This window comes from Megascapheus bottae, chromosome 19 (assembly GCF_031878675.1).
Source record: "Megascapheus bottae isolate mThoBot1 chromosome 19, mThoBot2.hap1, whole genome shotgun sequence".
Classification (NCBI taxonomy): domain Eukaryota; kingdom Metazoa; phylum Chordata; class Mammalia; order Rodentia; family Geomyidae; genus Megascapheus; species Megascapheus bottae.
Genome location: NC_143527.1, coordinates 40,254,233 through 40,276,028, shown reverse-complemented (window position 1 = coordinate 40,276,028; position 21,796 = coordinate 40,254,233). Strand labels below are relative to the sequence as shown.

Here is a 21,796-nt window from a genome sequence, read left to right as displayed (position 1 = left end):
AGGAAAAGTCTTTAGTTTTTCATCATTACATGCAGTATTACCAGTTGGTTGGTTCTAGATTTTTTTTATCATATTGAAGAGGTTCTTTCTTTTCCACATTTATTTAGGGTCTTTGTTAGATTTTGCCAGAAGTTTGTTTACTTTTATTGATATTATCATGTTTCTTTTGTCCTTTCATTAGCATATATTAACTTTTTGGACTTTAAACCAACCGTGCATTTCTGAAACAATCTAACTTAATCATCATGTACAAACATATTTTATATCTTGTCAAATTCATTCTGCTATTGTTTTGTACAGTTTGGTGTCTTGTTGATGAAGTCTACTGTCTATAGCTTTCTACCTCTGCAGAATCTTTGTCTGGCTCTGGCATAAAGGTAATACTAGCTCCAGAAATTAAATTTGGAAATATTTCTTCCTCCTGTCTTTTCTGGAAGTGTTGTGGAATGTTAGTGTTATTTCTCCTGTAAATTCCATGGGAAGATTTCTTATTCACAAATTCAATTTCATTGTTATATTTTTTTTACATTTTCCTTATTTTGTTATTTCTAAAATTTTTTTCATTCTACATTACTGAATATAGATTTATATTTTAATATTTTTAATTTCTGGAAAGTTGATAATTTTGCTTTTTTTCTAATTTTGGTCATCAACTTTTATTTAGCTAAAAGTTTTAATGGTTTTTAAAGAACCACGTTTTCTTCAAAACAGTAAGTTTCATTTCTTTTATTTTTTTTCCATTCTGTTAGTTATCATATTCTTTCTCTTGTTTTCATTGAATTTAAATTGTTTTTTATTTTCAAGATTGTTAAATTGATAGATTATTGGTTGAAAACATCTTTGTCTAATATTAGTGTGTAAACTCTATTCATTTTTCTTGTGACTACTAGTTTAAATTCCATAAACTTTAATAGGCTTGGCTTTCATCTTTATCCCATTCAAAGTATTTTACAATTTGCTTATAATTTTTGCTCTAAAATGGGGCTTTAGAAATGCATCATTTAATTTCTAAGTACTTTAGGGTTTTACATTTTTCTGGTGTTAACTATTTCCAATCCATTTTCATTGTAATTACAGGAAGTCATTTATATAATATCAGTCATTTTAAGTTTACTCAGAGTCATTTCATGACTTTATGATGTCTATCCCAAAGACATTCCATGTGCCCTTAAAAATGATGTAAATTTGCTTTGTTCAACGACGTTATCTGTACATATCCAGTATCTCTGGATGTTTGTAATGTTTTTCAAATCTCCTATATCCTTGCTGATATCTGTCAAATTGTGTTATTTAGTATTGGAAGTTAAGTGTTACAGTCTCCAACTGCTTTTCTCTTGTCAGTTTTTTTGTGTGTGCCAGTTGTAAGGCTTGAACTCAATGCCGTCACAAAAAAAAACTTTATGGATTTATGTTATAACTTTAATGGTTTCACCATGGCATCTTCATGAATATAGATAATGTACTTTGATCAAATCATATTAAGTTCTTCATTGCCCTCTCTTGCCCCTGCTCCTCTCACTGGTTCCCTCTTCCTCTTTCCAAATAGTGTCCCTTCTACTATAATACCTATTCTTAAATAAATCAATTATGTACAACAGGATGTAAAGGTATGTACAGCAGGATGCTGTAAAGAGAGTTAGATGATGATTCATAAAACACCTTGTGTTTGAATCACTAAAACTAACCAAAATACTTCTTTCTACATTGAAACCCAAAAATCAAAACCTTTCCGTTTTTGCCATAAATGTTTATGAGCATGATTTTATAAGTGTCAAGACCACAGTCAAATTGAGTTCAGTTGAAGATGAAGCAAAGTTAACTCTCTAGGTTTCACAGAATAACTTTCTCTTTTTTTTTCCTTGTGCATGTAGGTGGAGGTGGGTATTTGGGGTTTGAACTCTTCCACTCAGGGTTCATCTTCCCTTGCTTAGCTTTTTCACTCAAAGCTGGCACTATTTTAGCCATGCCTTCAACTCAGCATTCTGCTGGTTAATTGAAAATAAGTCTTTCTGATTTATCTGCCTGAGTGGGCTTTGAACCTTAATCATTGGGTCTCAGCCTCCTGAGTAGACAAGATTACAGGCAAGAGCCCAGTGCCCACCATAATTACATATTTCAGTTATTTTTTAATATGTCAGAATCAAGACAAAGTGAAATAGAAAGTGCATGCAGGTGAAGGGGGGAAATGGCCCATTATCTGCACAGATTTCCCCATTCTACTCAGCATTCTGACATCACAAATTGTTTCCTTCTCTAGAGGAGAAAAATCACACACTATCCCAAGTCATGTTTCAGTCATTTTTTTTTCTCTTGAGACATTGGTTTAAAGCTTTGTTGTCTGAATAGTATCACGTTTTCTTTTCTTTGATGGAAGTCTTCTTTCCATCTTTCAGTACATCTAAAGGATTTACAATGGGACTTACTACCCAGAAAGGTTGAACTCTCACTTACATTTTGATGTACTACCAAAAAAAAAAAAAACATTAACTCTCATAATGAGAGTGAAAACAGATGGATGTCATTTCAATAGGCCAACACTGAAAGATAATCCGATTGAAGGTATCATTTTCTGCATGTACACTCCTTCCTCCCCTTCAGCTGGGTTTTGAGGTCAAGGTAACATAATTACCACATTATGTTTTGCTGTCTCTTGACTAGTCCTGCTCTGGGGACACAGGTACAGGCTGTACCCCGTTATCAATAGCTGTTAGTTCCCCTGTGTGGATGAAGGAGTGCATTTCCTTATGTTTACTCTATTTCTGGAGGAAACATTGTCTTATCTGGGATGACTCAATAAAGTAGAACTATTGCATTCCTGCTGAATTATTTTCCTACTTTGAAATTTTGGAATTCTGCCTGATTCCATTCAACAAGGCCAGGATGATTAATTATGGCATTGATAACTAACTCACTTCCCCATCTCAACTAGCAGATACTAATTTTTAAAAACATTGGACTTTCACATCTTTTGAACATATTCCACTTAATAGCCACGTCCACTGCTGCCTTGATAACTTTTCAGAATGGCGGCATCATTTATGTTCATAAAACCATTATTTTAAAATAGCAGAGAAATGCATTTGTCATCAAAGGCTCAAGTTTTGAGAGGAAATAAACTTTTGGTTATATGTGTTTCAACTTAAGGCTCTGTTTTTTACTTTATCATTTTGAAGATATTTAAGAGAAAACAAATCATGCAGTTTGTTGTTTAGATGGAATTTTTGACATAACAATTTCCTCAGTTTCCTCTGACTCAACTAATCAGATTCTCAAGGTTTTGTAATATTGCAACAGTGTTTTTCAGCTGTTGCAGTTATTAATTCCATTTAAGCTGTGCAAATGAGTGCAATTTTATTCATTGCTACGGCATTTTCAGTAGCTTTACCATCTATCTACAGACTTTATATGAATGTGTGATATGTATACAAATAGTATTCTAAATCAACACTTGTCTCATTATTAATAGGATTCAAAGTCTTGTTGCCATGTAAAATTATTTTCTTGGAATTTATGTATTTATTTCCCTGTGATTTACTTCTTTATAAACTACCTGTTTTTATTGAGTGAATTGCATTTTTAATATCTTTAAATAGTTGTACAAAAGACTTATAATTGAACAAAGCAGTGGTGAATTATGTTTTTATTTACTTGGAAGCCCGCTTTGGAGATATGAAGCATCACCTTTATGTTATACTGTATCATATAGCAAATATGTTTCTTCTATTCAACAACTCTCTTAACTCTTGATAGTTTCTTTCAACAAAAGTGTAATATTTGTATATGTTTCTACTTGTCAGTCTTTTAGTTTTGACATGGGTCTTTTAGTTTTGACATGGATTTCAGGAATCATTCTTTGTCACATTCCTTTGCATGAAACTTATAGTCCATTTATTTTTATAATACCCAGGTAACTCTTATTTACTTTGATGGTATAGAAATTAAGATTATAAATTATAATCTGTGTCATATTAGAGAACTATAAAGGTTTTAGTATTGTTATTTCTAATTTAAATGAACAATAGAAATCCATTTTCTCCCCCAAATAAATGCTTTAGTGTTCTAACCATTGTTAAATAGTTGGATCTATTCTCCATCTTTGTAAATTACCATCTCTGTAACATAGTAAACCCAAACGCATTTTAGAATCTGTATCTGGAGCCCTTGTTTTATTCTACTGACTTGTCTGCTCCTTCACTAATGCCACATATACAAAAGTTTGTCTTTAAAAAGCAAAACTAAAGAGAGTAAATTTTGATGGCTGAAATTTGAATCCCAATTGTATGAGAAAGTTAAAATTAGATTGGTTGGATGGTTGGTTAATTGATTTTGGTAAACAGATAGACCATTATAGATATAGAGCTGCTAGCTGTTATTAGAAAATCAAAATATAGAAACATGCTTCCAGTCAAAGATACACAGGAAAACCTTTCAAACTTCTGTTGCAAGGCAATCACTATGATTCTCTTCCTCCTTAGGATACCTAGGAATGTGAATGGGGAAATGATTTCATAGTTGAAAAGAATTGTAGTTGATTTTAATGGTTTGCAATCAGAAGATTTTTTTCCTGTAAAAATGGGGAACTCTTATTTTATACAGTGACAATAAGAATGTAAAGTGATACAAACATTCTAAAAAAACATTATAGTGGTCCCTCAAAAAACTGGAAATAAAACTACCTTACGAATTTGGTAAAGAGCCTTCATTTTCAATTTCGTTGAAGAGCTTGGGGAGTATTGGTGTGAGCTCTGCTTTGAAGACCTTATAGAATTCAGCTGTGAATCCATCTGGCCCTGGGCTTTTCTTAGGTGGAAGGTCTCTTATTGCCATTTCTATTTCAATGCTTGAAATAGGCCTATTTAGCTGGCTTAGTTCTTCTTGGTTCAGTGTGGGTATGTTAATATTGGTTAGGAATTCATCCATTTCTTCTAGATTCTCAAATTTGTTGGCATAAAGGTTTGAGAAGTATTCCCTCATGATATTCTGGATCTTGGTAATTTCTGTCATGATATTACCACTTTCGTCTGTGATTTTGTTTATTTCGGTATGCTCCCTTCTTTTTTTGGTAAGATTTGATAAGGGTCTGTCAATTTTGTTAATTTTTTTCAAAGAACCAACTCCTTGTTTTGTTGATTCTTTCTATAGTTTTTTTAGACTCCAATTCATTTAATTCTGCTTTGATTTTAATAATTTGCTTCCTTCTATTGGGATTAGGGTTGGTTTGTTGCTCTTGTTCCAGAAGCTTAAGCTTGCAATTTTTCCAATTTGATATTATAGGCATCCAGAGCTATGAATTTTCCTCTGAGTACTGCCTTTGCCGTGTCCCAAAGGAGCCCGTATTTTGTGTGCTCCTTTTTGTTAAATTTCATAAACTGTTGGATTTCTGTTATGATCTCCTCGATGACCCATTGGTGATTCAACAATGTGTTGTTCAATCTGCATGATTTACAGGGTTTTCGTTGGTGGAGATTTGTGTTCAGTTCCAATTTGATGCCTCTGTGGTCTGAGAGAGTGCAGGGAATAATTTCAGTGTTTCTGAATCTGCCCAGGTTTGTTTTATGCCCTAAAATGTGGTCTATTTTGGAAAATGTTCCATGTGCTGCTGAAAAAAAATGTATATTGTGTTGTTGCTGGGTGGAATAATCTGCAGATGTCTGTTAGATCTAGTTGGTCTATACAGTTGTTCAATTCTAAGGTTTCTCTGTTGAGTTTTTGCCTGGTTGATCTGTCCATAGATGAGAATGGTGTGTTAAAATCACCACAGTCAGTGTGTTTTGATCTATGTATGGTTTCAGTGAAAGTAAAGTTTGCTTGATGAAGTTCGGAGCTCCAGGATTTGGTGTGTAGATATTTAGGATGCTTATGTCCTCCTGGAGGAAAGATCCCTTTAGTAGTATGTAGTAACCTTCTTTGTCTTTTCTCACTAATTTTAGTTTGAAGTCTATTTTATCTGATATGAGGATGGCAACTCCAGCCTGTTTATGGGGGCTGTTAGCTTGATAGAGTTTATTCCAACCTCTCACTTTCAAAAAATGTTTGTTTTTTGGGGTAAGGTGTGTCTCTTGAAGACAGCAGAACGATGGATCTTGCTTTTTAATCCAACTAGATAGTCTGTGTCATTTAATTGGAGAGTTAAGTCCATTGACATTGAGAGTCAGGAAAGAGAGATATTTATTAGTTCCTGCCATTTTTAAAAGCTTGTTCAACCACTATGGAAAGCAGTATGGCAGTTCCTCAAAAGACTAAACATAGAGCTCCCCTATGACCCAGCAATTCCACTACTAGGCATTTACCCAATTGTCCAGAAACAAGGACAGACTAAATCCACTAGCACAATTATGTTCATTGCAGCATTATTTACCATAGCAAAGATATGGAACCAACCCAGATGTCCCTCAGTTGATGAGTGGATCAACAAGATGTGGTATTTATACACAATGGAATTCTATGCTGCGGTCAGAAAGAACGACATCGCCCCATTCGCAAGGAAATGGAAAGACTTAGAAAAGATGATATTAAGTGAAGTAAGCCAGACTCAAAGGAACATAGGCTCAATGGTTTCCCTCATTTGTCATAATCAGTAGAAACCTTGGTCTCTCCTAGCATAGATTTGCAATAGAGCAAAACCTAGATACATAAGGCCATATAGTATGACGCTAAATGAAAGGACCTCTAGGATATAGAAACAAAAGCCATATAATGAGTGATTGTTGTCCTTAATGTACTATGTTATCTCTCATCTCTTTTGCTATCCCTTGATTATCTCATATTGTTACGGTATCTTACTTTGTTATCTGATATATTGGATATATTTGTATTTGGTTATTTGAAATTAGATAGGGAAGGGGGGAAAACAAAATAAGGGGTAGAGGTGGGGGGGAGGGAAATGGGGACCAAGACATGAGAAAGGGTATCAACGTATGTAAATTAATGTACCTTCTATCTGGCAAATATAATGTAACCCTTCTATTAATTACAATAAAAATATATGAAAAAAAGAAAACAAAATAACTTACAGCTAGAAAAAAACTACTTTATGAAACAGTAATCCCACTATTATTTATGTGCACAAAGAAAATTAAACTAGTAAGTGAAGGGATATGTACAGACATATGTTTATAGTGGCACTCTTCACTGTAGCCAAGACATGGAATTAACCTAAGTGCCCATCAACAAACAAATGGATAAAGATGAATAGAAAGATAGGCAGATAGATGGATGATAGGTAGGTAGGTAGGTAGACAGATAGATAGATAGATAGATAGATAATAGGATGAGATATTCCATACAATGAAATGGTTTGCAGTCATTAAAACATGAAATCCTGAAGTCAGGAGTATGGCCTAGTGGTAGAGTGCTTGCCTAGCAGGCACCAAGCCCTGGGTTCAATTCCTCAGTACCACATACACAGAAAAAGCCAGCAGTGGTGCTGTGGTTCAAGTGGTAAAGAGGTAGCCTTGAGAAAGCTCAAGGATAGTGCTCAGGCTTTGAGGTCAAGCCCCAGACCTGGCAAAAAAATGAAATCCTGTCATTTGTAGCTTCATGGGTAGAGCTGGAGCATTAGGTTAAGTGCATTCAGTCAGGCACAGAAGGACAAATGTTGCTCGTTCTCACAAGTGGAAGACTTACAAGTTAGTCTCAAAAGCAGTTAGCAGAGGCTAAGAAGGGAAGGGATGTGATGAGCTGGAGAGGAGACTGTTAAATTGGGTATAAGAAGAATGACTTTGGGCAGGAGTTTGGTCTAGTGGTAGAGTGCTTGCCTAGCATACATGAAAACCTGGCTTCAATTCCTTGGTACCACATACATAGAAAAAGTTGGAAGTGGTACTGTGGCTCAAGTGGTAGAGCACTATTCTTGAGAAAGCCCAAGGAAGGTGTTCAGGTCTTGAGTTCAAACCCCACAGCTAACAAAAAATAAAAATAAAAAAGACTTCTCAGGTACTGTATAGAGACAGTGTACCTATGGCTGAAAACACTCAGTTGAATACTGAGCTAACAGAGAGGATTTTGTCTATATCCAATTATTGTGTCGATTAAAATTTTAATTAAATTTAAGAAGGAAAACAAAATGCAAACCTAAAAAGAAAAGATCTTTCTTGTGAAATACTGTTGAGGACATCTGTATTATCTGCCTTGTTATTTAGGTGCTTCATTAATGACCACAGTGCCACATGTCATTACTGCCTACATTTTGAAATATGACTACATGCACTCTTTCGATTGTTCTCTACCAGGATCTCCAATGAACACTCACCCAAACTCCAGATCCGGAGTCACAGTTACCTGAGGGCAGTAAGTGAAGTCTCCATCAACCGAAGTCTGGACAGCCTTGACCCTGCAGGCCTGCTCACATCACCCAAGTTCCGCTCCAGGAATGAGAGCTATATGCGAGCCATGAGCACCATCAGCCAGGTAACTACTGCCAGATCCGCCGTGGCCATGTATTGCCAATACATGGGGCTTAATGAAAACTGAGATGGAAAAGTGGGTCAGTTGTCGAGCCCCACGTAAATCACTGATGGACTAGACTCAATGCAGCGGTGCAAGGAGTGCACCGTGAACTCGGCCACAGCATTCTCCTGACATCTGTGGCCTACCAGGTGGATGAGGCACAGGAGAGGGTCCTGGGAAAGTCATCAGCAGTTGGCACCAGCAATTTGGTCAGGAAGTTGATGGATGAGGGGTCAGTTGTGAAGATTAAAAACACAACTTGAGCTGGGAGTGTGGCCTAGTGGTAGAGTGCTTGCCTAGCATGCAGGAAGACCCAGGGTCAATTCCTTGGTAACATACACAGAAAAAGCTGGAAATGGTGCTGTGGCTCAAGTGGTAGAGTGCTAGCCTTGAGAAAGCGCAAGAACAGTACCCAAACTCTGAGTTCAAGCCCCAGGACTGACAAAAAAAAAACAAAAATGAAATCAAGGAGGTTATACATAACCTCTGAAAACACATCCAAGTTTAACATTTATAAGGCAAACAAAAGGAGAACAAATTATGTCCTTATACCTACACTATATAATTTACTTCCCAAAAGAATCACTTATCAGGGCCGGGAGTTTGGCCTAGTGGTAGAGTGCTTGCCTAGCATGCACAAAGACCCAGATTCGATTCCTCAGTACCACATGCATAGAAAATAAAAAGCTGGAAGTGGTGCTGAGGCTCAAGTGGTAGAGCTCTAGCCTTGAGAAAGTTCAAGGACAGGCCCTGAGTTCAAGCCCAAGACTGGCAAACAAAAAAAAGAGTCACTTATCAATAAATCCTTCACTCAGAGTCACATTCATTGTTAAGGTTTCCTCCACTATTTCTTTCCTTCACTCTAGTTGACATTACTTGCTGATACCTTGTATCTTTATCTCTAAATATATGTGCACATATTTCCTAATAAACGTGGGTGTGCATACACACACACACACACACACACACACGCATGCACACACATGCACATACAATGCTTGGGGCTTAAACTGAATCTTTTGCTTGCTTGGCTGGTGCTGTGCACTTGAGCCTTGCCAGGTCCACTTTTCTGATTTGTTTCAAGGTAAAATGTAGCAGATTTTTCTGCCTGGGTTAGCTTAGACCCAGGCTCCTGTGATCTCAGCTTCCTAAGTATCTAGGCTTATGCCATGAGCCATCAGTGCCCAGCAATATATATTTATATATATATATATGCAGATACATGTGTGTATACATACACAGATGCCTATGGTTATTTGCTTTGAAAATGTGCAGATTATATCCTATTGGATAAAGAAAGCAAAACTACTATTTTTAAACTGTTAAGACTATTAAAATGCAATTTTCTTCCCATATATATAAAGGTAATTGGTCTATGTTTTGAAGGTTTGCCAGAGTGAACACATCTTCACATATCACAAGATGAGGAGACAGTAAAAAAAATTGTCTTAATTTTAAGTACATGTTCTGAATTTGATTATCGTTTTTTATTGTATTTTATTGTCAGGATAATGTATAGAGAGAGGGGTTACAGTTATCAGGTAATGGGTACAGTACTTCTCCAACCTTGATACCCCTACCCCTGTTTTTGTCCCCCTTTCCCTCCCAGTCATTTAATCAATTAAAGTCTCTATTACTTATGAATTAACATTAGGAAAAATAGAGATAAGAAGACCCAGAAGATAACAGAAAATCCAAATTTCTCCCAGTTCTCTAGTGAGTTAATTATATAAAGAGAGATACTAAATGAAGTATAGCCAGTTAGGCATGGTGCTTTATAAGTGGAACTCAGACCCATTAAGAATTATATACAGAGGAAAAGAAATCATTGAAAACCATCACATCCACACATGTGCACACACAAACAGAGGGCTCCGTGACAAAGATTTCTCTAAGCTCACTCAAACTATTTGTGGTCCATATCCGCTTGTTATAAGGAAGAGAAAAACCTGTAAGTAGTTTTGAAAAAAAAGATCTTGATAGTGCTTTTTAAGATTTTAACATTGTTTGGGTTTAGTTTACTTTTGAACAGAATGAATCTTGCCAGAAAATACAGAGTATGTTTCCACACTCGACGGTGGAACCTCAGTCAACACTGCAACTACTTAACAAACTAGTTACTTTCTTAAAACTAAAACAGTATATAACTGTAGCCCCTCTGTAAATCACCTTTACAATAAAATTTTAAAAATGTAAAACTACTAGCTGCTGAAAACAAATTATCTTGAAATATATGAACTACTGAAATCATGGCTTGATAAAATTTCTGTTTAAAAAAGAAAGAGGTAGGGCCAGGAGTGTGGCCTAATGGTAGACTGCTTGCCTAGCATTCATGAAGCCCTGGGTTTGATTCCTGGATACCTCATATACAGTAAAAGCCAGAAATAATGCTGTGGCTCAAGTGGTAGAGCACTATCCTTGAGAAAGCTCAAGAACAGTGCCCAGGCACTCATTTCAAGCCCCGGAACTGGCTAACAATAATAGTAGTAATAAAATAAGTATAGAGGGCTTGGGTTGCATCTTACAGATAGAGTACCTGTCTAACATGCATGAGGCCCTGGGTTCCAACTCCAGTGACACAGAAGGTAAAGGAGAAGAGAAAAAATGAAGAGGAGGAGGAGGAGGAGGAGGAGGAGGAGGAGGAGGAGGAGGAGGAGGAGGAGGAGGAGGAAAAATAATAGATTTTTTTTCATCTTTCATCCTGGGGCATGCACTGGATGCCCCAGCCTCTATTTCCTTGTACCGTGAGACAAAACTCACTTCCTTTAAGATAGCCTGGTGCGGGTGGGTCACACCTGTAACCCTAGCTAACCCAGGAGACCGAGATCTGAAGATGGGAAAGTCCATGAGACTTATCTTGAAGTAATCGCCAAAAGGCTGGAAGTGGAGCTGCGGTTCCCACGGCAGAGCCTGGGGCTGGAGTGTAAAGCGCCCTGAGTTCAAGCCCCAGGAAAGGAAGGAATTCGTTTCCTGGCATCATTCCTCTGTCACATAAAGGAAATCCCAGGGCGTTGAGTGTAACCTGTCTGGGAACTGAGCTTGGAGGACGGTGCACTAACCACTTGGTGCGGGCCCGCAGGTGAGCGAGATGGAGGTGAACGGGCAGTTCGAGTCGGTGTGCGAGTCGGTCTTCAGCGAGCTGGAGTCGCAGGCGGTGGAGGCCCTGGATCTGCCCATGCCCGGCTGCTTCCGCATGCGCAGCCACAGCTACGTGCGGGCCATCGAGAAAGGCTGCTCCCAGGATGACGAGTGCCTGTCCCTGCGCTCCTCCTCGCCACCGCGCACCACCACCACCGTCAGAACCATCCAGAGCAGCACCGGTGAGTGAGCGCGCCTGGCACCGCTCTGCGCCACCCTTCTCCATCCCTGGGCCCTGCTGCCTGCACAGAAGATACCGGGGACCCCCACACACACACCCACACACACACACCCACACACACACACACACACACACACACACACCCCACCCCGGCCCTGATCCCAGCCTACCTCTGCTCTGACTGTGAAGAGTGTGACCCCAAAGCTTTTATCCTTATGACACAAAGGCAGATTTATTTCATTACTTAAAAAAAAAAATAAACATCTGCCATCATCTACACACAGCATCTCTTTTTCTCTTGAAACTGTGCTTAGGTTTTTACTGTTAAACTGTGTTGCTATCCGTAGACTTTTAGGTACCAATACACAGAAGTGCTTAGCTAGCTTCCATGACATTGGAACCTAGGTAGTAATATAGCCTTGAGGTCTGTATAACTATGTAAGTAAGACAATTGGGTGCCAAGGAGAAGAATTCTCTCATTTGAACCAGGCTTACCCTTATTGAATTCCGCAACATGGCAGCAGAGTAATTCTACTAGACGAGCATCCAACTTGAATTAAGATACATAATATTGAATACAGTGGAAAGAAAAGCCTGGAATTGAATATATAGTATTCTGTGTTGGTTCAAAAAGCCTCAGATGTTAGTAATTGCTAAGTATAAGAACATATAGCTGCAGGGCGAGGTGGCTCACGCCTGTAATCCTCACTACTCTGGAGGCTGAGATCTGAGGATCAAGGTTCAAAGCCAGCTGAGGCAATACAAGCCGAAAGCTCTTATCTCCAATTTAATCTCTAGGAAATGGGAAGTGGGGCTGTGGCTCAAGGGTAGGGTGATAATCTTGAGCTGAAGAGCTCAGGGACAGCACCCAGGCCAGAGTTAAAGCCCCATGACCCCTCCCCCTCCCCCCCACCAAAAAAAAACCCCAGAGAACATACAGCTGTAATCCAGCTCTCAAGAGGCTGAAGCAGGAGAATCTTGAGCTCAGGATCAGGCTGAGCTCTGTAGCAAAACTGTCACAAAAAAAAAAAAAGAAAGAAAGAAAGATTCATGTTTAAATAAAACTAGAAAAAATGTTCGTGTCATTCATCCTAGAAATTGTTGCAGGCTTTGAGATAAAATGCTACTAACTAGAGATGTTATACACTGAAGTAGGAGTTTTTTAAATCTTTAGAGGTGAACAGGAGTCCATTTCTGACTCCTACACCTGGAGAACACCCCCTTTTTCCCCTGCCCAAGAATATGATATGAATAAAGCAAATAAAACTGACTTATGCAGGAAAAAATCTTTTAAAAAATCATCCATGGCATTATTTGTGTGTTTTCCTTCATGCAGTACTCGGATGATGTACTTTGTGCCTACAGTGTATCGTTGTCTTTCGGTGTTTCCCCTTTCCCTATCCACAACCCTTCACCAGTGTCTGAGCCATTCCTCCCTAATGATTTTGTTGCATGCCAACTGAAATCTCTACTGAAATACACAAAGCACACAGCCTGCCCCTTAAGAGCCAAGGGAGCTCTCAGCAGAACACTGGGAAAGAAGCTCTAGCTCCTTCCTTCTCCAGGGGAGGAGATTCAGAATGGCTTTGCCAGGCTCGCAGGGTAGTTTGTGTTTTAGTCATTAGGAGACAACTATTTACCCTTCCCAGACAATTCTTCGTCCAGACTCTTCTGTCTTCTGACTTTCCTAACATTCTTCCCAGAACCTCTGGAAACTCTCAAAATTCTGAAAATACTATTGCCAATACTATAATCCAGTTTTCCCAGTTAAATTTGAATTTTAGATGAATAATTTTGTAATATAAATATCCTAAATATTGGATGAGAAATGATAATAAGTGGTGGGCTCTGTGACATGGAAACAGAAGAAAGGAGAATAAGTGCATAGCATAAAAGCTTCTTTACTCATTGTTTTGCATACTTCAAAATTCGTTTCCTAGGACTTCAACTCAAGATGAAAGAAGTCAACTCTGGGCAGAGGTGATTAAGGATGCTCCCCTGAATAGAGGAACCTTTGATTCACTTTTAATTGGCTTTATTATTGGGGGGGACCTAAAGGTCATTAGTTTCCCATTGTTCTGAACATGATTTTGAAAGGTGTTTTCCTATTTGTGAGCAAGCATTTTATCCTTGAGTTTTGTAAGCTAACAGTAGTGGTGTAACCCAGGGACTGTCAACAGCCCTCTGTTGCTACTGCATTGTCTTGTATAAATGTCCTTGGCCTCTTGGTCAAATTTGGGATGTATAATAAAGATAAGGAAGAAAAGGTGCTTGAGCTGTGAGAAAGTGCAAGCATAGGGGTACAAGAGAACCCTTTGTCATAGTCTTGAGTCATTTCTCAAATGACCAAAATGTCCACACGCAGAAGTCAGTAGACAGAAAGCTGAGGCAGATAGGAGGCAGACACAATACAGGCAGAGATGCAAAGCTTTTTATTCTGTTTTAGTCATCCATCAAAGAGCTACAATGAGTCAGTGTTTTTAGCAAAAGCAGACTTTACATTCCTGTGACGTAACCTCAGCAACCATTATCCGAACCCACACATCAGGTGTGTTATCTCCAGGAAGCTAGAATGTCTGGCTGAGCTTTGTGACCTCCAAATCAGGTCAACTAAGAGACAATGCTGTGATTTTTGCTGTGACAGATTGTCTAACATTTGAGTTGATTCTGGGGCATACTGGAACATTTAAAGAGATGAATTTTTCTTTAGTCAAAATTTCCACTTGCTTTTGTTTGCCATTTGTGCAGCCATTTTCAACCCCTACTAGGGATGCATAGACTGTAAATATTCCAGCCTTGTCTCAAATTTGGTTTTTTCTTACACAGCTGTTGAAAAACCTGTGTTTACTTTTTGTTTTTTGTTTGTTTGTTTATTTTTGACATTGTTGGGTATTTTTTTTTAATCAATCTCCTAGCAATGATCTTTTCTCATCTTAGGAAATACTGATTCTTCAGAAGTATTTGTACTTTTTGTTAAAATCTACCAAGCCTCACAAGGGAGGGGTGGAGCCTGGAAGGATTTGTCTCCTGTGTTGTTTCACTTAACATCTGGCTTTAGCCTGAGGTCTCCCACAGAAGCCCTCTGTGGGAGATTATCTAAAGCAGTGAGGAAAAACTGCACAGAGATGATTTATACCCCCTCTTAGGCTGCATTTGTCTTCTTCATGAGAACCAGGCCTCCTCTACCTGCAGCTCTGTGGGCTCCATTGCCCTCTACATGACTCTGGGGCAGGAAGACCGGACTTGCTTCTAGTGAGTGCAGTGGTGTGTTGAAGTATAAGATGTCAGATTGTTACACAAGGAAGCTGTTGACTTCACTCTTAATCATCAGACCAAGCATTTGCTAAACATTATGCTACATAATCTTTAGGGTCCTGCAAAAATAGCGTTTAAGTACTAAAATACTCAATATTTAAGATTACAAATTTTAAAGTTCCAAAAATTAATGTGCTAGTGGTTCATTCCTATAATGCTAACTCCTCAGGAGGCTAGATTTGAGGACTGAGGATCGAAGCCAGCTCAAGCAGCCTGAGCATGAGACTCTTATCTCCAATTAATTACCCAAAAAACAGAAGACTGGGGGCCGGGATTTTGGCCTAGTGGTTGAGTGCTTGCCTAGCATGCACAAAGACCCGGGTTCGATTCCTCGGTACCACATACCTAGAAAAAAGCCAGAAGTGGTGCTGAGGCTCAAGTGGTAGAGCTCTAGCCTTGAGAAAGTCCAAGGACAGTGCTCAAGCCCTGAGCTCCAGCCCAGGACTGGCAAAACAACAACAACAACAACAAAAAAAAAAAACAGAAGACTGGCACAAAATAATAATCATAATAACAGAAAGTTCCAAAATTACTTTTCATATTATCTCTGTACCTTACATTTGTTTTCTTTTAAAAATTTTATCATTTTATAAGCCACTATGCTCTTCATTTAATCTCTCTATGCTACTGCTATGTGCCTCTCTCTGTCTCTCTCTGTCTCTCTGTCTCTGTCTCTCTGTCTCTCTCTCTCTCTCTCTCTCTCTCTCTCTCTCTCTCTCTCTCTCTCTCTCTCTCACACACACACACACACACACACACACACACACACAGGTTTTCCATTGATCTTTCACATGATCTCAAATTAATTTGTTCTCCTGTACTAGCTTCCTTCTTACACTGGAGCAAACGCAGTTTCACGTAAAAAGTAATAGAGATCTATCTTCTCACAGGACTTACTTGTTCTCAAGAATGCCTTTGTTGGGCCGGGAGTTTGGCCTAGTGGTAGAGTGCTTGCCTAGCATGCACAAAGACCCGGGTTCAATTCCTCGGTACCACATACATAGAAAAAAGCCGGAAGTGGTGTTGAGGCTCAAGAGGTAGAGTGCTAGCCTTGAGAAAGTCCAAGGACAGTGCTCAGGCCCTGAGCCCCAGCCCAGGACTGGCAAAAAAAAAAAAAAAAAAAAAAAAAAAGAATGCCTTTGTTCTACTTTAAGTGATTCCACTACGTACTCAGGTCACATATACTTCCTGCTTCAGTGGAACCTGAAACATATTTCTCCTTTTGTATCTCTTTCTTCCTTTGCCAAATATTCATGAACACTCACGGAATATTCTGCTTTTTTTCCCTAAAACTCCCTAGAATAGTCCTCATTTTTACAAGCTGCTATTATTAGATACACTTTTCCCCACAACAGTCCCTGTGTGAGACATTGTTTTGTGTTAGTACATTCTAATTGTTCAAATGTTTAACAAAATGTACTGCTAAGGTTTTCTTTTATTCATACTAGCAAAAGCAATTATAGACAATAGTATATAGCGGAATCTGATGGCACCTGAGAGGGAGCTATTAAGACGAGCTTAGCTTTCACTGGCCAGAGGAATATTGGAGATATCGTTATCATTAATTAGCTGGTGACGGGGACAAGTAGAAACATCTCTGACAATCAGAAAGGGAAAGCATAATTCATGTTTTCATGACTTTACCTTGCCAGTGATAGAATCTTAGCCTATACTCTACTTCAGTTATCTAGAATGTGCTCTCTCCACTAGAGTGAAGAATTTTTAAGTAAGTTTATTTTTAACTGATGTAGATAAGTATACATATTCATGAGGTGCATTATTCTGCTTCAGTGCATGTGTACATTGTATAGTGACACATCAGGGAATTAATATATCCATTGCCTCCAACATTTATCAGTTCTTTGTGATAAAAAGCATTCAAAATATTCAAAATATTCCCTTTTGCCTATTTTGAAATATAAAATATGTATAAAATAAAATACTCTGATGTAGTTCTCCTCTAATAGAAAAGTATCTTCTATCTATTCAGTGAAATAAGACAACCACAGGTGGATAAATACCACATGTTCTCACTTGTATATCTAGTCAATTAAAGTTGATCTTATAGAAGTAGAGAGCATGCGTGTGAATACTGCAGGCTAGGAAGGGTAGAGAGAAAACGAGACAGGAGAGGTGGCTAAATGATACAACGTTTTAAGATTAGAACTACCGTCAGAAAGAAAAATGAAAAAAGTGGGACAATTATCTCTACGACTCTGGAAAATACAGCTCATTTGTCTGAACATGTTAGGTAAAAGTAGAATGTGGTACCCAAAATAAACCCAGACCTGTGCTTCAAAATGTCGGTTTAAACCTGTCTCATAGGATACAGTGACATACTTCCTAGGCTAACCTAGTATCAAAAACATTCCACTATAGCTAGACACACTGGCATCCCAGTGATACAATACCCACAAAGGCAGGCATACATGGAAATGGAGGGAGGGAAGGAGGGAGGGAGGAAGAGAGGGAGGGAGGGAGGGAGGGAGGGAGGGAGGGAGGGAGGGAGGGAGGGAAAGAAAGATGAAAAGTGATGAGAAGAGAAGGGGAGAGGAGGGAAGACGTAGCCTATGGTAGGGATAGGAGAGAGGGAGGAGGAAGAGAAAAGACAAACTATCAGAAAGAGCACACAATACTTAGCTAGACAGCAGTGAAATAAGATTATAATGCTGCCTCTCTTACTGATCTGACTGCCCATTTTTTGGAGAATTCTTAGGAGTTCATAGAAAGTTCACTTCTTTTCACCACGACCCAGGTTAATTAATACGTCCTCACAAGGCTAGGAATGGCGCAAAAGTCCAAAGGATAGAAGCCTTTGAACAAAGCACTTTCATTTTCTAATAAGATAAAAATTGAACAGTAAATATTTGGATATTACCTGACTAAGCTCCTTGTCCTCCTTTGAATCTATTCAAGAACTGGAAACATCTACTTACCCTCAACCATGGAATCTCAGACAAAAGGAAGGAAAGGAGGGGGGGAGGGAGGAAGGAAGGAAGGAGAGAGGGAAGGAAGGAAGGAAGGAAGGAAGGAAGGAAGGAAGGAAGGAAGGAAGGTAGGTTGATTAGAGATAGTTGTTACCTACTTAGTAAAGAAAGGAGCCCTGTAAACTAGATTAAAAAGGAAGTACTATGTAAAATACAAATCAGAACACCTCGTCCTTGACTTTTAAAATGGGTGATATTAAGATGCTGGGCACTGGCAGCTCGTGCCTGAAATCCTAGATACTCAGGAGGCTGAGATCTGAGTGTGACAGTTCGAAGCCAGTTTGTGCAGGAAAATCTATGAGACTCTATCTCCAGTTAAGTCACAGAAAAAGCTGCAAGTAGTACTGTGTCTCAGTGGTATAGTGTTAGCCTTGAGCAAAAGGAGGTCAGAGACAGTGCTCAGGCCTAGGTTTCAAGCCTCTGGACTGGCAAAAAAAAAAAAGTCAAGCAGATGGTTAAGCTTCCATTTCTTCTCATTCATTCTATACTGTATTCTTCCTCCCCTCTTCTTTTGGGAAAACCCCCATGGAAGCTAAATAATTACCTACGTTCCCTCTCCTTTCTCTTTCTTATCTACAAAAAAAGAAATTGTACAAATAGATTCTTGCTTCTACGACCTGGTCTCTAATTTCTGCTTCATCCTTCATCTATAAATAATCTAAATAGGCATTTTCATTGACTGCTAATTGCATCTCTAGAATTCATATCAAAAGCTTTTAAATCTATGAAATATATTTTATTTTTCCTTGCTTTCTTTTCAAGTGCATCGCATCCTTCAACCACCCAAATATTGAGTATTAAAAAAAGATATGAAAAAATATTGATAATCTCTAAAGCTAGGAAATATAACAGAGGATCTCTTCTCTATTTAGTTCTATTTGTCTAAACTATATGGAACTTTTTTCTCCTGGCTTAAAACCAGAAAAGCCTATTGTTGACAAAGTGTTCTTTTCTCTCCTCCTCTCTCCTCCTCCCCTCTCTATTTTGAATCTCCAAAAAAATATCCAGAATAGAAGCAAAAGCCATATAATGAGTGATTGTTGTCCTTAATGTACTATGTTATCTCTCATCTCTTTTGCTATCCCTGGGTTATCTCATATTGTTACAGTATTTTACTTTGTTATCTGATACATTATATATGTGCTAATTTGGTTATGTGAAATAGGATAGGGAAAGGGAAAAAAACAAGGTGAAGGGCGGGAGTGGGGGGAGGGAAATGGAGACCAAGACATGAGAAAGGGTATCAATGTTTGTGAAATAATGCACCTTCTATCTGATGAATATACTGTAACCCTTATATTAATTACAATAAAAAATGTATGAAAAAAACCAGACTGGGCACAGTAGAGCATACCCCCTTACCAGCTACAGAAGAAACACAGGTCAGAGGAAATTCAGTCTGTCCTAACATAAATCAGGACCATACCTTGAAAATAATCCACACCAAATAAGGGCTGAAGACATGTTCAGCCCTGCTGAACCAGTAGGAACCTGCTTATGAAGCATGAGATCTTAAATTTGATTCCCAATACCAAACACCCACAGGGTGGGAAAGAAAAAAATTAGTTAAACTCCCACTTTTTTTAACACATCTAGGTCATAAACTACAACTCAACCAACATGATAATATCTAAGCACTTGAAATATCACTGTTGGTTTTTGTTGTTGGTTTCTGCTCAAGGCTAGCACTCTACTACTTGAGCCACAGCTCTACTTCCACCTTTTTTTTGGTGTTTGATTGGAGATAAAAGGACTTTCCTGTCCAGGCTGTCTTCAAACTGCAATGCTCAGATCTCAGTCTCCCGAGTATCTAGGATTACAGGTATAAGCCACTGTCACTTAACTTATTGCTGTTTTTTTAATCTCTGGTTCTTTTCTACAACTATGTTCTACAGAAATACTAGGAAACAAAATAATATGGAACAAAGAAAATATGTTCACTATGATGATGAAGGATTTGAGCAACCTTGATTGAGAGTGGATATATGTCTACCAGTAGAGGAAAGGTTAGATAAATTATGGAATTTACGTTTCAATAGACTGTTACAACAATTGTAGAACATATATACAGAAGTTATATAATAATATGAGGGAACTTCTTAAGCAAGAAATCCACAATACCTTAGAAAAGTATCTAAGATTGTATGTTTATTTATGTATACAAAGACTTCTAAATGTATCTAGAAGTTGTTCTCAGGGGGAGAAAATCTGAAAGGGATGCACTAGAATATTAAATAATATCTTTAGTATAGGAATCAAAGACAGATTTGATGTTTTGCTTTATTCATTGGTTTCCAAGTTTCTGTAATGCATCTATTTTACTTTTATAATAAATGAGTGTTTATTTTGGAAAAAATAAAGAGCTAATATATTCTGGCTAGGATCCTGTTTAAACAACAAATTAACTTATGCTTGTATATCTTTTAGGGTTAACTTTGGTTGGGTGGATGGGATATTTGAAGAAATCTCTAGGAAGCTATTTGCTTTATTGTTATTTATCTGAATTACATAAAATCACCTTTTAAGAAAGAATGCTTAAAATTAAAAGCAAAACAACTTTTTAAATCCTTTCCTTTGTCCTCTTTGAGGACATAGTGGTATCAGTTAAGGTTTGGGAGAGTTGTTTGGGTTTTTATGTCATTTTTTTCTTCAGATGTCAGAGGCAGGTAATTTACAAACCACAGTTACAGGTGATTTTCAGGGTGAAAGGAGTTTAGGACAAAAGAAGAAAGCTGCATCAAATCAGCTTATGATATCTTAAAAACATAAGTTTAGGCCTTTGTAGTTCTTGCTCTGACAAAACTGTTGTACAATCTCAGATTTACCTGTGTTCCTGCCAGAAAGGTTCCCACAAGCAATTAGAATGAGAAGACAAATCCCTACCTCAGCTGTGAGCCAACCTAATAGCTCAGGCGGCCTGTGTTTTCAAAAAGGGAAGAACTCCTTTGCAAATAGAAAAACTCAACCCCTGAATGGAACTGCAAAGCACTGTGGTAAACCCTTATTGTCATTATTTATTAAGAAATGACTGAGGACACAGCTGCATGCTACAAAGATGGATCTACACCAAGTAAAACAATACTGAGAAATCTGGCTTCATGAGGTGTTATCAAAATCATTTTTTTAATTAAAAAGGATCACACCATCTTAATGCACAACACTACTACCTCTAAAAGAAATGCTGGGTTAAGCAGTGAGGTTCCTCAAATCATCTTTCTTCTCCTCCTCAAATCTTTGCTTTCTATTTTGCTTCCCCTTTGTCTTTTTCTGTCAGAAGAACAGAAAGGCTCTTGGTCATTTCTCACTCAATCCAGGGGGATGTAGGGACGTTTTGAAGAAAAGACCATGCTAACCAGTTGTCTCTTTTCTGGCATATGTCCTCCTGGAACTCCCAATTTGAGGAAATATAACATGAATGAGACCCCAGAAATCAACAACTCCCCTCCCTCCACTCACAGGGCAACGTTGCATTGAGCAAGCCTGTTAGGGGATGGTGTCTTTCAACCAGCTTGTAGAAGACGTTACTTCAGATTCATTGTGAAGCCTCTGTAAAAGATTAAAAGAAAGTGCATCTGCTATGTGATGTGCCGAATTTATAAAGGCCACATATAGTGTATTAGTGTGTGTGTGTGTGTGTGTGTGTGTGTGTGTGTGTGTGTGTGTGTGTGTGTCCTGGTTCTTAAATGCAGGGTCTGGGCACTGTTCCTGAGCTCTTGTGCTCAAGGCT

The 21,796-nt window shown here is 38.3% G+C and overlaps 1 protein-coding gene across 20 annotated transcripts in view; it reads left to right on the top strand.

Moving 5' to 3' along the window:
* Dlgap1 (DLG associated protein 1) overlaps nucleotides 1-21,796 on the top strand; it is a 772,435-nt gene that overhangs the window by 621,512 nt on the left and 129,127 nt on the right. For all 20 annotated transcript variants that reach the window (XM_090353401.1, XM_090353399.1, XM_090353404.1 and 17 more), the window contains 2 exons: nucleotides 8,232-8,409; nucleotides 11,528-11,768. In XM_090353401.1, coding sequence (XP_090209527.1) covers nucleotides 8,232-8,409; nucleotides 11,528-11,768 — 419 coding nt within the window. The remainder of the gene's footprint in view (nucleotides 1-8,231; nucleotides 8,410-11,527; nucleotides 11,769-21,796) is intronic.